Source organism: Oryza brachyantha, chromosome 4 (genome assembly GCF_000231095.2).
Source record: "Oryza brachyantha chromosome 4, ObraRS2, whole genome shotgun sequence".
NCBI lineage: Eukaryota > Viridiplantae > Streptophyta > Magnoliopsida > Poales > Poaceae > Oryza > Oryza brachyantha.
This window is the reverse complement of record NC_023166.2, coordinates 15690101-15712741: the sequence shown is the minus strand read 5'-3', so window position 1 is coordinate 15712741 and position 22641 is coordinate 15690101. Positions and strand designations below refer to the sequence as shown.

At 42.4% G+C, this 22641-nt stretch overlaps 4 protein-coding genes across 4 annotated transcripts; 3 read left to right on the top strand and 1 right to left on the bottom strand.

Moving 5' to 3' along the window:
• Positions 1-1611: 1611 nt before the first annotated feature.
• Positions 1612-3860, top strand: LOC102704514 (probable pectinesterase 68). Its single transcript, XM_040523368.1, has 4 exons — positions 1612-2062; positions 2176-2365; positions 2839-3284; positions 3405-3860. The coding sequence occupies exons 1-4, from the start codon at positions 1791-1793 to the stop codon at positions 3556-3558; spliced, it is 1062 nt and encodes a 353-aa protein (XP_040379302.1). The 5' UTR covers positions 1612-1790; the 3' UTR covers positions 3559-3860.
• A 2761-nt stretch (positions 3861-6621) lies between these two features.
• Positions 6622-8506, top strand: LOC102714639 (acyl-acyl carrier protein thioesterase ATL3, chloroplastic-like). Its single transcript, XM_006652556.3, has 5 exons — positions 6622-7069; positions 7409-7509; positions 7710-7819; positions 7963-8058; positions 8291-8506. Exons 1-5 carry the CDS (start codon positions 6813-6815, stop codon positions 8405-8407), a joined length of 681 nt encoding a protein of 226 aa, XP_006652619.2. The 5' UTR covers positions 6622-6812; the 3' UTR covers positions 8408-8506.
• A 7023-nt stretch (positions 8507-15529) lies between these two features.
• On the top strand, positions 15530-17042 carry LOC107304030 (acyl-acyl carrier protein thioesterase ATL4, chloroplastic-like). The gene is made up of 5 exons (XM_015836050.2): positions 15530-15822; positions 15951-16051; positions 16146-16255; positions 16403-16498; positions 16935-17042. Exons 1-5 carry the CDS (start codon positions 15530-15532, stop codon positions 17040-17042), a joined length of 708 nt encoding a protein of 235 aa, XP_015691536.2.
• A 2562-nt stretch (positions 17043-19604) lies between these two features.
• LOC102704240 (protein TRIGALACTOSYLDIACYLGLYCEROL 1, chloroplastic) lies at positions 19605-20994 on the bottom strand. Its single transcript, XM_006653593.3, has one exon. The coding sequence runs from the start codon at positions 20930-20932 to the stop codon at positions 19895-19897; it is 1038 nt and encodes a 345-aa protein (XP_006653656.3). The 5' UTR covers positions 20933-20994; the 3' UTR covers positions 19605-19894.
• Between the last annotated feature and the right edge of the window lie 1647 nt (positions 20995-22641).

Genomic DNA, 22641 nt, shown 5'->3' with positions numbered 1-22641 from the left:
ACGAAAAGGTTTAGCCTTTTAACGCTGCAAACCCTCGTCTACTTGCCGCTACAAAGAGAATGGATGGATGGATAGATAGATGGACGGATCGACCCAAAGGGCCTCGACTTTACTACTTGCGGCGGGGTACACCGTGCCGGCCGGCGTGCCGCGCGCCTCCCAACGCCAACGCTAGCTGCATGCACAGACGCAGTACATACAACGTGCTCTGCATGTGCAGTGCAACGCATGGGCGCGGCGTGATGCCTCTGTACGCTAATTCTTGGATCATTCCTTCCTGCATTAGTTTACTCTTTAAACTTAATCCTTCTCGTACACCTGCAGACAGGCAGCTAATTAATTAATTAATCTTGTTCCATTAGTATAGATGTGATATACTATTATACAGTACCTTGTGTGTTGTAGGATCGGAGTATCATGCTGTGACTGTTAAAAAAAAGCCTGCAGCTAGACGATATGAAGGTAGCAGAGGGGTCGTACTGTTCTATTTCGAGCGTAGCGGTGGCTCTGCATCGAGAGATTGGCAGTAACCGAGCGTGATTTTAGTTTTGTGTTCCCGTTTGTAATCTAGCCAAAGGGTTTCACGGCATAATTTGCAGCGAAGGGAACCGACCAATCCTATGGCTGGCCCGACGTGCATGCATGCTCTCATGACATGTACGCTCCAACCCATTTACGCGCTGTGTCTCCATCCGATCTTGGCCCACGGTACATCAGGACCATCGCGCGCGCTCGCGTCTAGGGATTCGGAAAAGCTGGTATATATGCCCAACACATATTTTGATGCAATGCTGGATACGTGACGTGACTTGGGTTTTGGTGTGTCTACACGTACTCCTATACAAGATGATAATGGTACGGGAAAACCGAATACGGGATGAAGATTGTACGTGGGATATACAAAAGCCAGCTGAGCTACGACATTATCGGCGAGATAGATTTAACTCCATATGTTGCAATTGTTCTGTACCAAAATAAGGAGTTAAAAAAACAACTAAAGAGCAGGTAATTAACCTGGCATCAGCGAAACAGACCAAGTATATACGTGTTCGATGCGTCTGCGAAACCGGCAGGTTTATATACGTTGTTGATGTAAATTGCCGGCTAGTCAGTCTTAAAAAAAAGGTTTTTAACATCATTAAAATAGTAACTTAAGGTGTCATATTTTCCGGTGTAAAAAGTACTTCAAGGTGCAATGTGTTTTGAGATATCTAAATTTTGCATTAAATATTTTGGTAACTTAAGATATTTTTTAATAACGGTAAAAAAGCCTTAAAAAAATATGGACGCCTTCTCTAATTTAAACGTTAGTGCAGATCGAATTATATACGTTACCCAAGCTTTATTAGCTAAACTACCAGGTGAATGCTAGGCAGGTAGGGATCGAAAGCCATGCTAGCAAGCTGCATATGCATGACCGTTGCATTGGCGTCCGACCAAGGCAGAAACTCCAAATCGGCCAGCAGCTGGCTATGTAGCTCTTGGAGCGTTCTCCTCCTCCATTATTTGCACGGTAGCTAGCTTCTGAGCTTCTTTCTCCCACCTCACAGCCCTATAAATTCCGAGCCCCTGCTCTCAGTCCCAGTCTCTCACCTTCACCTCACCACATATTCTGCATGCATGTGAAGAGAGAGACAGAGAGGTTGGGGTAGAGGAGATCGAGTGTAGTGGAAAGCTAGAGTGACAGGGCACACCGTCGCACGCGGACGGACGGTCGAGCGAAAACGTACGTCGTCACGCTTCGGATCGAGTGATTGATCGTGCAGGGGGATACACGTACGCAACCGAGGATGGCTCGTGCGCGGGTGATGGTGGTGATGGCGTCGTTGGCGTTGGCGACGCTCGCGAGCCTCCTGCCGATGCTGGCGTGCCAGGCGGTGCCGGCGCCGTGCGGGCTCCCGAGGCGCGGGCACCACCAGTACAGGCACCCGGCTGGCGTGCGGCGGATCGTGGTCGACGCCATCGGCGGCGGCGACTTCCTCTCCATCCAGCAGGCCATCGACTCCGTGCCGGAGAACAACACCGTGCGCGTCATCATGCAGATCAACGCAGGGGTCTACATGTAAGCTAGCTAGCTCTGTATACCTCATGCACGCATGCGTGTGCCGATCGAGTTCGCACCGTTTTCTGATGCTGTTTCGTTGGGGGTGGTGCGTGTTGTACGTGTGCGTGCAGAGAGAAGGTGGTGGTGCCGGCGTCGAAGCCGTACATCACGTTCCAGGGCGCAGGGCGCGACGTGACGGTGGTGGAGTGGCACGACAGGGCGAGCGACCGCGGCCCCGACGGGCAGCAGCTCCGCACCTACAACACCGCCTCTGTAACCGTTCTCGCTAACTATTTCACTGCTAAGAACATCAGCTTCAAGGTGAGCAAGCACCACCGTTCGCCATGCCGTGCATTAAGCCCAGTGGTCCGTGCATGGACCCGGCAGCCGAGAGCCAACGTCGTACGCGACTCACAAGACGCACAGGGAGATGCGGTGCAGCGCGCGCAGTGCCCGTGGCAGAGGCAGAGGCAGACAAAGTGACAAAAAAACCCTTCAGTGTCACGAGCCACATCTTGCAAACGCTGCATGCCCGCGCGTCTCTTCTCTGTGTACCCTTGTTCTTTTGAGATTTTGAATCCGTTTGTACAGAGATGTATTTTCGGGTGTTCTTGGAGCAGGCAGAGGGCGCAGATGGATTCTTTCGTTCGGCTACGGGGGGGAAGAGAGGCTGCACTGCAGCCTCATCGACACGGCCGTCCTACGCTTTTTTTTTTCTTTTTCAGTGGATTTCGGCATGCGTAATTTGACAGTGCATGCTGACGCTGGGTTCGTGTATTCCTATGGCTTGGCAGAACACGGCTCCGGCACCAATGCCCGGCATGCAGGGTTGGCAGGCGGTGGCGTTCCGCATCTCCGGCGACAAGGCCTTCTTCTTCGGCTGCGGGTTCTACGGCGCGCAGGACACGCTCTGCGACGACGCTGGACGGCACTACTTCCGCGACTGCTACATCGAGGGCTCCATCGACTTCATCTTCGGCAACGGCCGCACCCTCTACAAGGACTGCGAGCTGCACTCCACGGCGCAGCGGTTCGGCTCGGTGGCGGCGCAGGGGCGGCATGACCCGTGCGAGCGCACCGGCTTCGCCTTCGTCAACTGCCGGGTCACCGGCACCGGCCGCCTCTACGTCGGCCGAGCCATGGGCCAGTACTCGCGGATCGTCTACGCCTACACCTACTTCGACAGCGTCATCGCCCCCGGCGGCTGGGACGACTGGGACCACGCCAGCAACAAGAGCATGTACGTGTACTGGCGCTTCAGCTAGCCTAATCACCAACTCGATCAAAAGAAATTGTGTAATCTGCTCGTTTCCCAGCCAGCTAACTCCTGCAGATGTTGTTGTCGCCGGTGTGCATGCAGGACGGCGTTCTTCGGGATGTACAGGAATTGGGGCCCCGGCGCGGACGCCGTGCACGGCGTGCCGTGGGCGCGGGAGCTCGACTACTTCGCCGCCCGCCCCTTCCTCGGCAAGAGCTTCGTCAATGGATTCCACTGGCTCACACCTGACGTCTGAAGCCGGTTTTTCGGCGTCACAGTTGATTTACAAGACGTACATTTAGTTCGTACAGCAAACGCGAACAATAGAACAGCACGATATAGACAACATGTATATGAAGTATTGAATTGATTAGTGCAGTATAGTAGATTCATTCGTTCATTCATTTTGCCACATCCGGCTTCCAAGGTTAACTGGTAGAAACACGGCTGTATTTACAAGATCCACAGTAGCTATATATACACTGTTCCAATGCTTTTTGCACGTAAACATGTACCTATGTGAACTGAACAGTGTATAAAACTGAATTTATTATTCATTTATACCCACATTTGACTAGCGAGATTGCGAAAACGTTGGAATAAAGAAAACATAGAATCTTAACAAGAATACAAGTGTAAAATAGAGCATTTTAAATATATTAGATGTATGAATAACCATGAACCGTAGAAAAAATATATAAATTAGATGAGAGGTAATGACTTTCATGAAAGTCTCCACGAGGTTAAACATCATGCTAACTTCCGAAATCTGTTTCTCTTAAGCTATGCCATAGGAGTTTTGTATGAGTCTTTGGGCTTCAATCCTTTGTTTCAAATATGACCCAAATCTGTCAGTTCTTTTTATTTTTTTATAAATCAAAGGAACACTTAATCTTATATACAAGGATTTATGAAGTGAAACAACATTCTCTGACCTAAAAGTTAGAGGGACATAGTGGCTTATATATGTGCCCATGAACGATGGCCCTACATGTCAAATATCATATCTCTATGACTTTATATAAAAGAAACCGTGTTTTATGGAGAAGATAGAAGTAGTCACCGGACCGCATTCCTTGTCCTGGGACTATTGACATGATTTAGGAATACCCGAGTCCATGTTTATAAAGCTCTCTTAAGATAGCACACTACGCTTCTCGATCCAATAGCCCATAAATTATGGTAACTGTTGCATAAAACTATCATCTGTCGAGGTTTAACATTTTAGAATTGGAAAACAATGGGGTTTAGAAGATTTTGAATGGAACTTTCAATCATTTTTCTATATTGTTCAAGTAAATTTGATAATAAAAAAATCCGATTATTTTTGTTTAGTGGCATTTTCTTCATTGACCCACTTTTGGTAAATCCAAACTCTTAAACCGAAATTTCAAACCCATCTCTCATGTGCCACGTGGACTTCAAATCAATTGGCATGTCACTCCGGCTGTCAGGGGGCTTCTCGGGAACATCAATTTTATATGAGAATAAATTAAACGAATTTAAGTGTTTGTATTCTGAGAGTTTAGATACCTAAGTAATACTTTGAGGACAAGTTTTAAAAAGACCAATGGTGAGTTTTACTCAATTATTTATGTTGATCTTAAAATTTGTAGGTAAATATATATTGTCAACCACGTACACAAAATATATTTAAACTTTTGCATATAACCAGCCTCGTCTTTTCGTTTCTTCTTATATTTGTTTTGTATAACCATTTGCTTAGCATGCATTTGTTTTGTAGTTCTAGGTTCTGTATCCTAAAGCCCTCAAGTTCCTTTGGCTTGCTCCACTTTGCCAGCCTATACTACTTCTTACGCTCTTCACATTGCCAAAAGAAATGTGACCTCCAGAATTCCTTTAGGTATCTCAAAAAAAGAAAGCATGAACATAGCCACATTACTAAGCACCAAGTTTATCAACACTAATCTACCACCCGCTATATAGATGCTTTTCTTTCCAATTACTCATTTTTTCCGAGTTCTCTTTTCGATTGTGAGCCAGTCTTTTTTTGATATTTTTTTGTGATGCATTGGGATCCCTAGATATCTAAAGGGATACATACCAGAACCACAGCCAAACAACATAACATACTCTTTCTCCACTTTCTTAACCCTAACAGAACAGAACAACTCACTCTTGTGAAAGTTGATCTTTAGACCTGATAACTTCTCGAATGTACTTAGTACAAGTTTGAGGTTTTTGTCTTCTTCTAAATCATGTTCCATAAAGATGATTGTATCATCTGTATATTGTAACATAGACATCTCATTGTCTATTAGATGTGGTATCACCTCATGAAAGCTCCTTCGTTCATTTGCCCTTGTAACTAGGATTGCCAACATATCAGCTACCAAATTAAATAGAATTGGTCATAACGGATCCCCTTGTCTTAAGCTTTTTTTTTGTTTGAAAGAAGTTTCTAGCCTCATCATTCACCTTAACTGCTACACTGCCCCCTCTAACAATCTTATCTATCCACCGACACCATAGTGGCGAGAAGCCTTTCATTCTCAACGTCTACTGTAGAAACATCCAGTCTACTTTATCATAAGCTTTTTCAAAGTCAAGTTTAAGGTTTACCCCATCATTCTTCTTCTTATGTATTTCATGAATTGTTTCATGTAAAATAACCATACCTTCCATTATGTTTCTTTCTGGTAAAAATACTATATGTGAAGGTCTAATGACTTTTTGAGTTACTAGAGCTATCCTATTAGCCATTACCTTCGTGAAAATCTTGAAACTCGCGTTCAGCGGACATACTCCTGAATGCAGCGGCAACACTTTGCTAAGCATCGTTTTGTTTGGATAAAAATGTTATGGTAACAAAATTCAAACTATGCAGCGGCAACACTTCTTTGTAGAAGTCATTAAACACGGTCATTAAGTCCTCTTTTATGGTCTCCCAAAATACTGGACCCAGAGCGTTCCATTTAATAGCTCGTTTGACCTCTTTTTTTAAGAATTCATTTATTAGTATTTTATTTTCCTCGCTAGAAACTTGAGGAATGTCCTCATTTTTAGACTCCATTATGGAAAAATTATTTTTCTCTGGGATCAAAAAGGTTTTTATAATATCTCGTAATGTACTTCCTTAGATGTACTCATGTACATGTACATTATCTTTGATATTACCAGCCTCTTGTTCCAACCGAAAAATTCGGGTTTTCCTATGCTTGAATTAATATCTTTGGTCGAATTTGTGTGTTTTCCACGTGATAAACGCTGATTTTCGCCAAACCTCCCGGGCACGATTTCGGCCTGTAAAACGGTTTTTTGGAAACCCTGGCGAGTATCTGGAGATTGACCGCGCCTCGGTGAAGTCCTTCGACAGCACTGCCCGCGAACTTTGCCGTCACGGCCGCGGAGGAACGGACGAGGCCAGGGCGGCGCTGCGTCGGACGTGTCGAGGGGCTCAGGGATTTGGTATATTGCGTTTGGTTCGGAGAGAGTCGACCAGCAGAGCTGGCGATTTGGCATCAATGAGGGTTGGGTGGCTGCCTCCAGATGCGTAAGGCCACGTTGGCACGCTGCCGCCGCCGCACCAGTCCCCTCCGCCGCAGCAGCGCAATGCACCCCCAGATATGGCGCCTCGTCCCCACGGCCCTCTCGCCGATCCACGCCGGAGCTCCCCGGCCGAGCCGGCCGGTGGCCTGCCGCCCTTCGCCTCACCGCCGGCCGGCGCTCGCTCACCCCGCCATCCGGCGCACATGCCGCCCCCTCTCTGTCTCCGCGCATTCCGCCAGCCCCCAGGCCGGCTTGAGGTCCACACTTATCCCCTTACTCTTCGAATTTCCTTTCATTTCTGTTCATGGAATCCGAGGAAGAGCTAAAACTGTGGTGGTGTACTGAGTACTGTAATGTTCTACTGTCTGGCTGGTGTTAATTAGGGGAAATGCCAATTTTATGCCTTCAACGCTTATGTGATGTGCAATTGTGCATGGTAATGCCGAACTATGTGTCATCTTTAGCTACAACTTTTTGTATATGATCTCTTTATATATAGGATGATACCATGATAAATTACCTTGCTTGTTCAACTTATCTGTGATCCTGGATGATTCCCTGTATATGACATTGTTGTTAGTCCTTGATATTTTTAGGATGGATCAGTTTTTCGAGGTGGAGATGAAGGTGCGTGACTATGAACTTGACCAATATGGAGTTGTCAACAATGCCATCTATGCTAGTTACTGCCAACATGGTGAGTTCTGTTCTGCCAATGCGAAATGAAAAATAACATCTCATATATATTATATACGTCAGTTACATGATTCGGATGGCACTTCAAGAATCTGATTATAATTTTTTGCCGAACGAATTTGATTATAATAATGTGACTAGTGACTAACATTGTTTGGTTCTGATAAAATCCAGTCTGCATTTTTTTTAAAAAATGAGCAGGTCGTCATGAGCTACTTGAAAGTGTAGGAATAAGTGCAGATGCAGTTGCACGAGGTGGTGAGTCGCTGGCCCTCTCTGAACTGCACCTCAAGTACTTCGCTCCTTTGAGAGTAATACCCTTGCCCAAATCACACAAAAACTAGAACTGAAAAAAGTTGGTGTGATAACCTAGTAACAGATCAAACTTGAAATATCAAGGTATCATAGGCTCATTTGGGGCTAACCTCTCCTTTTGTTTCTTTTGGACTTTCAGAGTGGTGACAAGTTTGTCGTCAAGGTCAGGCTTGCAAGCACAAAAGGTATAAGGATGATATTCGAGCACTTCATTGAAAAGTTGCCTAATCATGAGGTACGCAGAACAAATAATTACAAATTTTAGAATAGGTAAAGGGGTTAAAATTCAATCATGTTCGCAACAAATCTAAGCAACAATCAACAATGGCATAATGTCATCAATAGTACTAACTTATGAAATCAAATTGTTAGTTCAGTTACAAATTGGTCAGGATTTCCTGTGCGACTGCTCTTAAAAGTAAACATTCCATACGTCACAATTTTCCATATTCTGCTTCTCCCAACAGCCCGTTTTGGAAGGGAAGGCAACAGCGGTTTGTTTGAACAAAGACTACCGCCCCACCCGTATACCTTCAGAGTTTCTGTCCAAGCTGCAGCTCTTCACTTCTGAAGGAAGCAGTTAGGCGACTATACGCATTGTCATAAGAACGCTTAAACCAATTGATTGAAGCATTTGACTTCACGGATATTTCTAAGCTGTGATAAGTCTAATGAATCTTTTTTTATTATTTTCTTGGAGTGATCACACATTCCAATGTTTGAATAATTGATCGTCCACTTCGGCAAAAACTTTGAATGACTATGGAGGTCATCATTTGACTTTTTCAAATGACGTATTTTTTAAAAATAATTTATAAAATTTGTATATATATGACCTTAGCGAAAATAAACTACGGTGAAAGAACTCCAAATTAACTCTAAATTTAAAATTTAAAATTTAGCTTATAAATATAAGCGAAAAGACGAATGTGTAATATATGCTCATGGATCTAATACGAAAACTTGGGGTGGGGCCTGATAAGCGCCGGTTCTTTCTGTGCTACGTCAGATATCTTATGTGAGGCCCGCGCCTCAATCAGGCGAGGGCTCAAGTTCTATGCATAGGAGATCTGAAGTTTCTGAACCCTTTCAGTTCTAAGCGTCCAACTGTAGACAGGGTAAAACGGTTGCGATGGAGTGAATCCGTGAATGTTCACCGATCAACTATTGCTTCCTCCCGTTCATAATATTTGTCGGGCACGATCTCGAAAAAGAATATCTTTGACCACTATTTTCTATTATAATATATTAAAAAACCAATAAATATATGTTTTTATTAAAGTATATTTTAGAATTAATCTATAAGATATAGTCGCAATGTTTCTAAAGTAGATATCTTAAAACTTATTCATAGTCAAAGTTTTAAAAATTTGATCTCAGCCAAGGTTTGTGTTATCATGGAGGCCTGAAATGCCGTTTGGTGGAGCACAATTGTCGTGGGTTTTTAGGCTTCAGCTGTGATAGTCGTGGTTTCCGTGGCGGTGGCATCGTTGGTTTCGGCGACGTTCATCTTAGTCTTTCTAAAATAACAAGTATTATAAAGTCCCAATGAAATGAAAATATCTCCCAAAAAAAAATCCATGGCTCCTATTGTTTCGTTGTCTAGAAGAAAAAAATGAAATCGTGTTCTTGCAAACAAAAAACAACCTATAGTTTTAGGTAAAATTTTAATATACGTATTCACAGTGACTTGACAACAAAAGTTATAAAATAAAGCATGATGAAAAACCATAATTAATAAATTTTAAAATTTAAATTTTAGCTTATAAGTATTGCAACAACAAAACACGATGAGAGCCTAACTTTATTAAATTTTTAGGCTTTCATTTCATTTCAACATTTGTACATTAATTTCCAAATCACCAAACATTTAGTGCCTACTTGAATCAAAGGATTTGCGTAGATATTTTCTTGGGATTCAAATTATATAATTTTTTTCCTATATGGCCCTTTGAACAAATGATTATCGTTTCTCAAATCCCATGAAACTCCTAAAAGAATATGACACAATATACGCATATTTTTTTTTTGTTAGAATACATGTAGATTACGGAGAAAACTTAGTAAGAGTTCTAACTTCTTAAAAAAAATTCCGTGTATTTCTCTCGTCCGATTCCTCTGTTTGTCATGCAGCCTATTCAAACAACCAGTTGTATATATATTTCCATGTTTTACCATCATCTGTTTACACTGACAATCCTACCAAAATCCTGTCTTTTGGTTTTTTCAGTACTACGTTTCGGAGCCCTTAACTTAATGATTAGATTATTCACTGGTTTGCTCATAATGGCTCGATACACAGATAGCATCATCAAAATGCTTACGTGGCAATATATGGAACAAAATTACGCGGACAAATCCACCAGATTAAACTATAAGAAGAGAGAGCACTTAAATGGACACACCTCGTTCAATAACACGTAGCGCGCCGGGGAGAGATGCTTTCCAATAGCCTTGACTGCAAAAAAAAAAGGTTAATGCCTTTTTATCCCTTCCTTAATTAATTACTAGCAGAATTGTAATGCCCACTCTCCGGAAAGGAAGAAATTCAAGGTCCGCCGCACTCGGAAGATCTTGTTTGTTTTAAAGTCGGATTTCGCAATGGACCAAACCACTGTGAGCCTGGAATTGGGTCCGGGCGGGCAACATCTCTTGATCAAGAGATCACCAGTAACCGGGAACGAAGTCGCTCCGGGTAACATCGGCGCCGGCGCGGTCTCCCGACGCGAGCGAGAGCTATCTACATGCGGGCGGCGTAGCAGCAGCATGGAGTGAGCGAGCAGGAGGAAGCCGGTGGAGGGAGGCGCACGCGGCAGAACCGGCCGGGCCGCGGGCATGGCTGGCGCGCCGCATGCGCTCGCTCGCTCGGTCGGTCTCGCTCGCAGTCTCGCGCGCGCGTCCGCGCATGCGCCTTCCCTGCAGATGACACCGCCCTCTTGCCTGCCGCTCGCGTCTCCGGTTCCGCCCGCCGATGGGGACCAGTCTCCCGGATGCAGTCCATGGTTGCCTGCGTGCGTTCGCCTTCGTGCTCGTGCGTGCGGCGCCCTACGTTGAACCGGACCGGTGGGAGGGGACGACGTTTCACCGTTCACGCAATCACGGCGCGGGCGCGGATACCTAAGCCGTGCTGGTAGCCAAGCAACCTCTCCATCAGTAAAACAAACACTTCATCGTTAATATACTTCATATTTCATATATACATATGTAAAATTAAAAAACTAAAATATTCTTTATTTAACCCCAGTACATTTTCATAATTTATCAAATTCCTATTACTTAAAAAATCCACCCATATTTTTCATTTCTGTTTATACTTATTAATCAATATTTAAATTTTTAACTTTAAATTTAAGTAAATTTTAAGGTTTTTATCGTATTCTATTTTTTAAATCTTAGCTCTTAGATCACTATATATATATATATATATATTATATTCATAAATTATTTTTTTTATTTACAAACATTCCGACAATCACCTTCCAGTGGGATAAATATAAAAAGCTCGAGACGAAGACTTAGGACATGTTTAATGATAGAGTATATTATGGAGTTTATCTCAACCCCAAGTCAGCAGAAAAAAACTCCTCGTACAAAGTACAGTCTCTTAAGTTGATTTTAGACTAATTAATTCCTCGTTTGTATTCCATCTGGTCAGCCTCTCTAATTAGAGTCAGTACACGTACCAAGTAGATTTTATGGTTATCTCCTTGTTGTATGTGCCAAGAGTCGATGTTTTGTTGACTCTATGCAAAATAACCAATTTTTTCTCTCCTATCGTTTCTCTTTCACGTCAGCGAGTATACAGCAATAGAGACGACAATTAGAGCCCTTTGTATGTGGCATTATAGAGCAGCCATCATATTGACATCGGAACGGGAACCAACCTGGCTGGTGCATTCGCGGCTCGCGCGTGGACGTTATCCAAGCCGTCGGTTCAGCTCCATCTAACGGTCCAGATCAACCGATCGTCGGGACGGCTGATCCGACGGTCGGAGGAGCTGGTTGGTCCAACATGACGGCCTCTGACGCACGCACACACTGCGTGTACACCTATGCGAACACAGGTAGAGCTTTTCTTTGAAGAGGAAAAAAATGGCTAGAGTTAGCAAACGAAGGGACTGCTTCTGCTCGTTTTTGAGACAAAGATGGCTTACGTGCGTATATCGGCATTTTCCTTTGAAATCCACAATAACATGCATGAAAATATGAATGGACTTTGAAAACTCTCCGTTACTGTCAAAGTGCATGCTACTCCTGTCAGAACCTGGCTACCGATTAACTGATTAAGCACTTTAACAATGGAATAATGCAGATTTGGGCGTAGGTTGCGTCAGACGAAAGCGATAACTGCGCTAGACCAATTAAGAGTCACATTGCCGCGCGAAGCTATTCCTGTGTGCTTGAATTCATATAATACTAGGTCAACCTACAATAACACACCACTTTTCCTTGAATTTTGCCCATGTGATAGTTCGAATAGTATAGCCTGCTATATCTCGTCTCTTATCTCTTTAATATTTAATAGTTCACTGCTCTCTCTCATCTCTTATCTCTTTAATATTTTTATAGCTGACGTATAGCCTGCTATTATACCTGCTAAACCGTCACTAGACAGTTAACATAATATGGTTGTCAGTTTGTGACGAATGGTGCTGTGACTAAAATATGTAAATACCAGAATATGTGATTGATATATGTAACACGTGCATCGTATTGGATTAACTTTCTACTACTGTTTCACATGATAAGGTTTTTTTAAGTATTATCTAAATTTATATAGATATTAATAAATTTAGACATATATATAACACTAATATATATTAATCATATATGAATTTAAATATAGCTAAAATATCTCACGATATAAAATGAAGGTAGTACCAAAATATAATCTTCGTTGAGGAATGGACGGAGTAATTCAGTATGGTGCAGATGAATTATTATGATTGCGCTTATATGTTCGTCCCTTGGGAAAGAAATATAGGGTAACTATTTTTAACATGAGAATTTCAAACTATTTTTACCTTATAGGATTAATGTGGGGTTTCTGGAACAGGATTCAGTTAATATAGGTAAAGATATGGACCCTTATCTCAATAGTACTTGTTTGTTATCACATTTAGAATATTTCGAAACTACACTCATACCTGAACTCTATTTTCAATAATAATTAGTTTATCCCAAATTTTAAGATATTTCTAATTGTATTTTTCTTTGAACTTTTCTCTTAATATTATATATTCATAGTTCAATTTAAAGTATTTAGAAAGTGTACCCCTTCATAAATTTTCTTCTCTATAATATTAACTTTTTAATAAAAATTTTAGATACTGCTAACTTATTGTTCTAAGTGGACCTTTTCACTTCATATTAGTTATTTTTAATCCAAAATTTAGATGTTTATAAATTCTTTCTACATGGACTCTTCCCTAAACATTAATTATTTTTTTATTTTATGCAAATCTCATAGTTTCCTAAATCGCTTTTATACATGGGTTCTTATCGTGATTTGAATTTTAATCCAAATTTAAGATTTTTAGATTGTATTTCTACGTGGACTCTCATTTTATTTGTTTTAGTTTTTTATTCCCAGCTTGTATTTCTACTTGGATCCTGAACTATGCTCCTATGTAAACTCTTTTCCACATAATATTTATTTTTAACTAAATTTTTGATACTTTTAAATTATATTTCTACGTCGGCTCTTTTTCTTAATATTACTTATTTTAAACCAAAATTTTGTATGTTTCTAAAATGTACTTCTACATGGAATTTTCATGTAATATTAGCTGTTTTCAAATTTTTAATCCGAATTTGTTTTACTAATCAAAATCTATTTTTTATTTTTGATTAATGTGGGGTTTTCTAGACCTGAGAGCAATGGTGGCAATATTTCCTATTAGTTTATTAATATAGTAGATAAGGTTCTTCATCAATTGCTAATTGGAATCTGCGGCTATGCAAACTATTTCCAAAAAGATCAAACTAATACAACCTAATTAAGTACGATTCACATATCGTACGGACATGGTCCCAGTTTGATAATCAAACACTACAGAAATAACAGTATTTTAATGGAACAACTAGCCAACTATGATCATTTATCACCATAATATCATATTAGCCCTAACATCGATGGCCATTCCGCGAGGCCGTGACCCCAAAGGCCGTAGGCCGTCACTTTGTTGGGTGCGCCACACAAACGACGGCCCAGCCGGGACCTATCTCGGTAGTCATGAAACGTGCCACTGCTGCTCTGATCAGGAAAGTCTTGAATTTTCATGGGACGTCCTCTTATTTCTATATGTCATCCGAAAAAAGATCAGCAAAAGAATTTAACAAAATTGTTATACCGATATGCGATATACCACTCTACAACCATTTAAAACAAATTTGATCTATATAGATTAAAAAATGTTATATTAGATATGTAGTTATATTTATTATTTATTTTTTTATAATAGTGTAAGCTGAGAATTGGAACTTATGTCTTACAATATACAGTACATATTAATCGATCTTACCGATTTTTAATTAGAATGCTTTATTACTTTTTAGGTGATATGGATAAAACGTGGAAACGTCCCTCTAGGAAAAGAAACACTTCATATTCGGCTCAGCATCTGCCGTCATCGGAATAGATTTTACTCCCTCGAGGTCTCAAGGGGATATCGCTTGTTTACCTTTTTTCTTTCCTCCCAAATTCAATGTAAATAGTTGTAAAAAAATCTGATTTTTTTTGATAATGTAGATCATAGTGACATTTATCACTTCACAAGAAATACGTTTAAATTTGACCTACACGCTCAGGGAAAAAAAGGTAAATTGGGTGTAAATAGTAGCACTAATATTAATACGCTGGATATGACTTTTTTATATCTAAATGTGTGAATTGAGTTTGGATGTAAGATTTTCAAGAGTGGTATTTGTATGTTGTATTAGTGTTATCATTTTTTAAAAGAAAATCATTAATGCTTGTATGTTGTATTTATATGGCTTTTAAATAAACTAGGGGACACACATCTCCTCCATGTATTAAAATAGTTTCCCCTGCCATCGTCTCATGCTGACTGTGGGGGTGATCGTTTGACTTTTGTAGGAAAAACACAAATGACATATTTTAAAAAATGATTTGTTAAAAAAAATTGTATATACATATTTTTAGCGATTTAAAAGTAAAGACTATAAAGTTAAAAAATTCAAAATCAACTTTAAATATAAAGTTGAAAAATTAAATTTTGGTTTATAAACGTACTTAAATGTGAAAAGATGGTGATGCGCCTGACTGGTCCGAGGAGCAAACGAAAAGTAAAATCCAGCGCGCGTTGCTGGCTTCATACAACCGAATAGTCTTCAACGCAAAACCGCATATGCATGCAAACTCAGACTTTCCGGGTAGAAGAACGGTACAATCACCTAGCTTTAGCTCTCTCACACACCGAATTGGACTGTCCGTTGCAAAACTACGTGAGCGGAGTTGAATATCTATCCACATGCCCATTTTCTGTCCGCCGAATGATCACCTATATAAGCGCCATGCATGCACCGCCAACGAGGGACACATCGATCACAACGATCGCTCCATCAGCACTCGTGGATTATTGCAGAGTGATCACTGATCAGGCTCTACGTACGCAGTTCAGACGGCGATCGGAAGCTAAGCTAGCCTTGAGTACATAGCAGCGCTAGCGATACTCGAATTCACAATGCAGCAGCAGCTGTGCAGCAGCCACTGCCTCCCGGCCCGTGCCAGCGTCGTCGCCCGCCCCGGCTCCGGCCACCGCGTGCTGCCACTCGGCCGCCGGCCGGCGAGGCTCGGCAGGGTCACGGCGTACGCCTACCCCACAACCCGCCGCCCGGCCCATGGCTCTCCCATTGTCGTCGATGCTGCGAAATCCTGCCTGCTCCAGGATGCCCCCGTTGCTGCCCCGACGCAGCTGCTGCGGGATCACGCTCCCGCCAAGAACGCACCAAAACAGCACACCAGCAACGGCTTAAGGTCCTTGATTCCTCTACCGAGATCATTTCGCTAATCTATACCATTAATCATTTATTTCCTGCGATGTGCAATTATAGTATAAGGTCTAATGTTAATATTGTTTTGGTGGTGTTGGTGAAATCTCTCAGGAAGGACAAGTTTTACGAGGTCGAGATGACGGTCCAGGACGACGAGCTTGACGAGTACGGCGTCGTCAACAACGCCATCTACGCTAGCTACATCCACAGTGGTAAGCCTCCATAGCATCTCCGATCAACAAGTAACTGAATTAGGCCTTCATGCCAGTTATAATCTGAGCCCTGCCTGCGTTCATGTATGATCAGGCCGTGACATTTTCCTCGAAGATGTCGGCATTGGCGTCGACTACTGGACGTCGACGGGCAACGCTCTGGCTCTTTCAGAACTGAACCTCAAGTTCTACACGCCCTTAAGGGTATGCTCCATTATATTCGATACTACTGAATCTTCTTCTGGTTCTTTGTAGCTTCTTGTTTTTGGACATGTCCCAAACTTCGACCGATTTCACCTTTTTGTGGTGACCCCACAAATCTGACAAAAATTTGCCCTGGGTGATTTCCAGAAGGGTGATAGGTTCGTCGTGAAGATAAAGGTCGTGGAGATCAAAGGTGTAAGGATAATCGTCGAACATTTGATCGAGACGCTGCCAGATCATAAGGTACAGTGCTAGTGCGTCTACCTCTAATTCATTGTCAATGTTTATTTTAGATACTCCCTTTCGTTCCATCGTATTATAAGATTTTCTGTTATTTATTACATTTAGAGCAATTTTATAAGTTATCAGAAAGTACCACTGTTTTCTATGTAAAATTTGATACCTCTTGATATCTTATATACTACGGTTTTCTATATAAAATTTGTTATACCAAATTTTACATAGAAAATAGTGGTTTGTACCTCTTCAAGGATAGAAAAAATGCTCTTATACTTATATGTACGCTGATAAACCTAAAAACATATACAAAACATATATATTCATACATGGATTAATATAGACAAACTTAGAAAATTTTATAATATAAAAAAAATGAAACTACTATGGATGGTTATTGATTGATCTCACACACGCTGATTTTTACTGCTGCTTCTCCCAGCTCGTAGTGGATGCCAAAGCAACCGCTGTTTGCCTCAACAACAACTACCGACCAACTCGCGTGTTCCCTGAACTGTCGTCAAAGTTACATCAGTTCTTCTTATCCTAAACGTCTTGGGTGCTGCCGTGACAAGACCTAAATGGACGAAGCGTGTGCTCTACCGGTGTACAACAATTATTTGATTACATTTTTTACACGAAAGTTATAATTTATAGCAAATAAAGAATGAATAAGCTAGTTAGGGCTGACCGGCGAGCCGTGAGCCCATTATGTGCGGACGAGATGTATACACGCACAACAATTGTGCACCTGTTCAGCAGCTTCGTCCATTCCTATGGGCATTCCAGGATAAAAATTTTAACTTCCATTGCATCAGGTCTTGGATTTTACAGTTGCATGATTGCATATCAACCAAGTGAAATGCTGTGTATTATCATGTATCACCGTGGACTATACTTAAGTACTACCTCCATGTCCAAACATATAAGGATATTTTTGTTTGAGTGCATATAAAAGAAATTGATCCTTGTATTTGTGGAGGTGGCACATAATAGATAAAACTTCGTTCTAATCAAATTTTCGATTTTCGATTTTTGACGGACACATTTTTTGAAGCTACTATTTCATACAAAAGTTTTTTTTTAAAAAAAAAAGTTATCATCTTACATTTCTAAAACAAGATTTTATTCAATCGCAATCAAATGGCTATAAAAATTAAATAATCCTTAAATTCTTCAATCCCAGCTATCTCAAACACCTTCATGATATAATAACGGAACAAGTATGAGCACTTCAGCAGGTGAACCCGCAGACGCAAGTGCGGCTAGACGAGAATACAAGCAACAGCAAGAGAGGAAAAAACCAAGGCTGTCTGACTCTTGACTATTTCTACCATACGACAATACAAATCTTTTTCATCTAAAAAGGTCACGTCAATATAGTACCACAACAAACTTAATCTAAAAAGGTCACATCAATATAGTAGCACAACAAACTTCTGTCAGGTAATGATAACAAGCTGAAACATTAAGAAACACTAGTAACACATTTCCTGCGTGCTTGAGTTTCTGGATTGGCTGTGCTTTTCAGAAACTGAACATGGTCTACACCTGTCATAGGTGCATCAACTCGCCAGTTCAAACACCAAATTCAGAAGTCAAAATTCAATTGAGAACATGACAGTTTTAATGCCAAATCATTACTCAAGTCAGTGGTTAGAAAATTGAGAAGTGTGTGCTTCACAAACATTAGATTGAAAATCTACGAGGTATGTTGAAGAACCTGATCATTATGATCAACCCAACAATTCAACCACGGTCAATTCTATACAGTGGCGCTGATAGTGAATTCACCACGCAGCAGATTGGCATCCCATCGTTCCTCGGGTCAGCCACTTCTACCCTCGGCCTGGGGCACACATGATGGAAATCCAACTCCAGCCACGAACCTCGGTTGGAAATGCGTCCAGCAGTGCCGTGTAAAAGTAGCATCTACGTCCTGCCCGCTTCAAGCTGTGACTACTGCATCCAACATAAGGCTATTAGTAGAAATTATCTCTCTTCAATTGTTTTCACGTAACAAGGATATTACTAATAATTGCTCATCAGTAAGGAAATACATTTGGATGATTATATGAAGTACGGTGTTATCAACAACACTATCTATAGTATATTACATCTAAAAAGGTTAGGATATATAAAAACGCTATCCATTCAGATTCACATGATTTCTTATTTTCCACAGTTCAAGTTGTATCAGGTCATGGCAAAAAACTTGAGGCCTTGGCATTACTGAAGACTCGGTCACATCCATAGACAATGGAATGGCTTTTTCAAAGTCAAATCTAAAGTACTTTGCATCTCTAAATGTACGGTACCAGGTCCAGAACAAGTATCCATACCTTCCAAATTCCTTCCAAATTTAGGTACTATAGTCCCATGTTGAAAACGAAACTGTGTTCCTCAATTATTTCAATGCATAAAGCTAACTAGGTCCAAAATATAGATACGGATAAATGTGTTGGGCATGCAAATACAATTATAGCTTACATAAAGTTAACCGTCCCAACAAAATACCAAATTGATCCAGTCAGATTCATATCTGCTAACAGCATATCAGAAAATTTCACAAAGTTTTTTTACCCAGCAAGGGATGAAGTGAAGCTCGTGCAAATCAAAGGTGCAATAATAAAAGAGGAACACATGATTGAGATACTGTCAATAAGGTATGGATTCACCTCAGATGCTCCACATGACCTGCCTATCTTGTGCATGTAACAGGGCTCCTGAATGCATGTCATCATAATAATGAAATATCATGATATATAGAGCCCAGATTCATGGTCTACTATCAGTAATGGTCTTGCTTGCCATGTTCATGTATCTAATACTTCTGTTACACTTGTCAGCTCACACTGAAAGTCAGACAAACCGCTGTTCGCATCAACAAACATTATTGTCCAATTTGTGTATTCACAGATTTGTTGGGCAAAAGTACTGCTGCTTTGCATTCTTAATAGAACCAAGGTTATGAAACCTATGTGCTCCCTTGGTCAAAAATATTCTGTGATTTTCTCTAAAAACCACCCCAATCAATCTGTATCTTACAGGGTGCAGCTTAAGCTGGTCTTAAAATGAACTAATGGAGCATTAGATTTATTTTTACATTTCATTAGAAAGCCGAATTGGACACCAATAGTGTTATTTCCTTTTCTCAAGTAATATTAATGTTATACACGAAAAGATGCAAAAAGTTGAGCAAAAGTTTAGCACAACACTTCTCCACACAAAAAGCATAGCATTGACTTCCAATGGATGCCATACGAACATATTCATTTCACCTGACAGTGGCTGATGCTGAAATTGTGCCAGTTTGAATCCGCTACACCATACATGTCAATGTACACTACACTATGCTGCGATGAAACCAAAAGGTTCCTCTGCTGTGTCTGTGTCTCTGCCTCAACCCATTGCGTATTTGAGTGAGTCACCAGCACCCTGGAAGAACAAGCATGAGAGAGCGAAATCCGCAACGAAAATCCCAACTAAAGAAACGACCACTGCGGATGTGGTGGACTCGCCAACACCCTTGGCTCCTCCATGTGTTGTGACACCCCAGGCACAGCTCACAACTGCAATAATGGCTCCAAACACTTGAGACTTTAGCAAGGAGCTGATCAAGTCCCATGGCCTCAGCGCCCTTCGTGCTGACTCCAGGATGATGCTGGTGCTCACACCGAAGATCGAATCAGCTAAAAATGCTGAGGACGCGAGACCCAGCGCGAAGCTCATGAGGGTTAGCACGGGCAAGGCAAGCACACAAGCGAGGACACGAGGAACCACGAGGTAGTCGACGGGCTGCGCACCAAGGACGCGGAGGGTGTCAGTCTGCTCGGAAACCTGCATGGTCCCGAGCTCGGCAGCAAATGCGGAGCCGACTCGGCCAGCGGCGACGACGGCGGTGACGACGGGGGAGAGCTCGCGGGAGAGCGCGAGTGCGAGGACGCCGCCGACGGATCGGTGAAGGCCGAGGCGGGTGAACTCGCGCACGAACTGGATGGTGAAGGCCATTCCGACGAAGGCGGCGGTGAGGAGCGAGACCCCCGCGCTCCCGGGGCCGACGCGGCGGAGCTGCGCGAGGAGGTTCCGGCGGTGGACGCGGCCCGTGAGGACGCGGTGGAAGACCTGCCCCGCGAGAAGCAGCGCCGAGAGCCCCCGCCAGATCGCGCGCGGCGGGGACCACCCGGAGAAGGGAGGGGGCGGGGGATCCGGTGACGCAGGCGGAGGCGAGGGCGGAGAATTGTTGCTACTGGTGGGGGCCGGGGTGAGGGAGAGGCGGGGCACGGGCAGGCGGCGGCGCGACTGGTGGAGACGGAAAAACAGGTGGGGCTTGTGGTTCACGGCGACGACGGCGCCGGCACCGGATAATCTGATGAGAGGGTGGGTCGTGGCGGGTATTGGACGGAGGAGGAAGGCGGCGCCCGCGCCGGAGGGCGGCATGACGGTGGCCGGAGATCGGGACGGTGGCACTGTGGATGGGTGGGTGGGTGGGTCGGAGGTGATGGGGAATTGCGTCGTGCTGAGGGAAGGTAAGTGCTGTCCTTGTGGGCTTTTGGGCCACGACGGACGCGCCTCTTGGGCTTTCGTTCTGTGCACTCGGGCGAAGAGATCACTGGGCCAAGGCCCAATATGTGACAAATTGCACTATTACGTTCTGTACTGCAATCTATTTACCTTCAGTTAGTCTGGTAATCCTCTGTCAGTAAACGCCTGAACACAACTCTGATCCATGTTCAGTTAATTTGGTGGTGATTACCAGTTTTCAATTTTTAGCTCATTACCGACCATACATAGAGGTGACAATAGGGCTGAGGTTCTATCTGGTAATTTTGTTATAGAGTATTACGTTAAAAATGTACGTTCCCTATTTCAAAAAATATATTTTCTATGTTCTAATTAGGGTTGTGCAAATGTGCCAGGGCTCACGGTAAAAAAATGGAACCATGAAATCTATTGGCTGTACAGCAACTTTGGGTGCGTACATCCGTTTGAATGGAGAGAATGGGTTTTAATCCATTTTCTGAAAAATAGCGGTACAGCAACTAATCACAAACTAACACATACGGAACGCGCGCACATGCAGCCACCCGATCCGGGCCACAAGACCATTAACACACGGTATAAGCCTCCATGACCATTAATAAATTTCGTTTGCCTGCAAATTGATCCTTACATGCATGATGCAAAATTCAACCTGAAACGTGTGTACATTCACGTACAGTCTCGTACATGAAAACTTAGTGAAGATCCTGTGGCTACTACCTCAACAATGGCTTGCCAGGGCAGAGTCGCACGTGCGTTAGTTGCCATGCTCAAGCTCAACTGCTTGCGCCAGTGGTCGATGCTAAGCTAATTAGTACGGACACTGCAAATCTGTAATCCTGTTGAGCAAGTACAGGTACGTACATGGCTTCTCAGCAGTTGATCTTGATCGGCAATCTAGTCGACTTGTGGGTTCTGGCCTCTGCAAAAACACGAGCCTCTTTTTTTCTATTTTGTGAGTGGCTAAAAGAAGGGGCTAATGGCTAACGGACAAGTAAAAAAACAAACTGATTCTCCCTATGTTTTCTTCTCTTACAGATCCTTTTTTTGCTTCACTCTTCTCATAGATGCTACTACATGCCTCTGCTGTGTGCTTTCCTGTTCTGTGGCGTTGTGGCAATAATGTAGAACAAGCTATCTCCTTTCGGCATGGCATCAGTTGAGCCTTTATGGGCAAAGTGAGCAAATATGCTTGACATATTCCAAAATTTTGGAAATATCCACCTACTAGCTAGAAAACAAACAGCACAGGGATCACTGGCATTGGCTAACTTACAGGTTTGCCCCGCTGGAATATATCCACTGTTTATATGCTTGCGAGCATGAGATGTCGGATTAATCAATTGCGAGCTTGAGCGGAAGGTTAGCTTTTTGGCTACCCGTGAAAAGGATAATCCTTTCAGAGAAGATGGTGTCCACTTAATTGTTATTTCTCCATGATACATTACTCCGTATGTGTACTATCGAGGCTAATGTATGTAGTAGGTTAAGACCAGGTTCTTTGGTTCCTGACTTAACAACATCTCCAAAAAATATCTCATATTACGTTCTATAGCTAAATCTAGAAAAATTGGACAAAAATGGATTTAGTAGAATACCTAAATTAT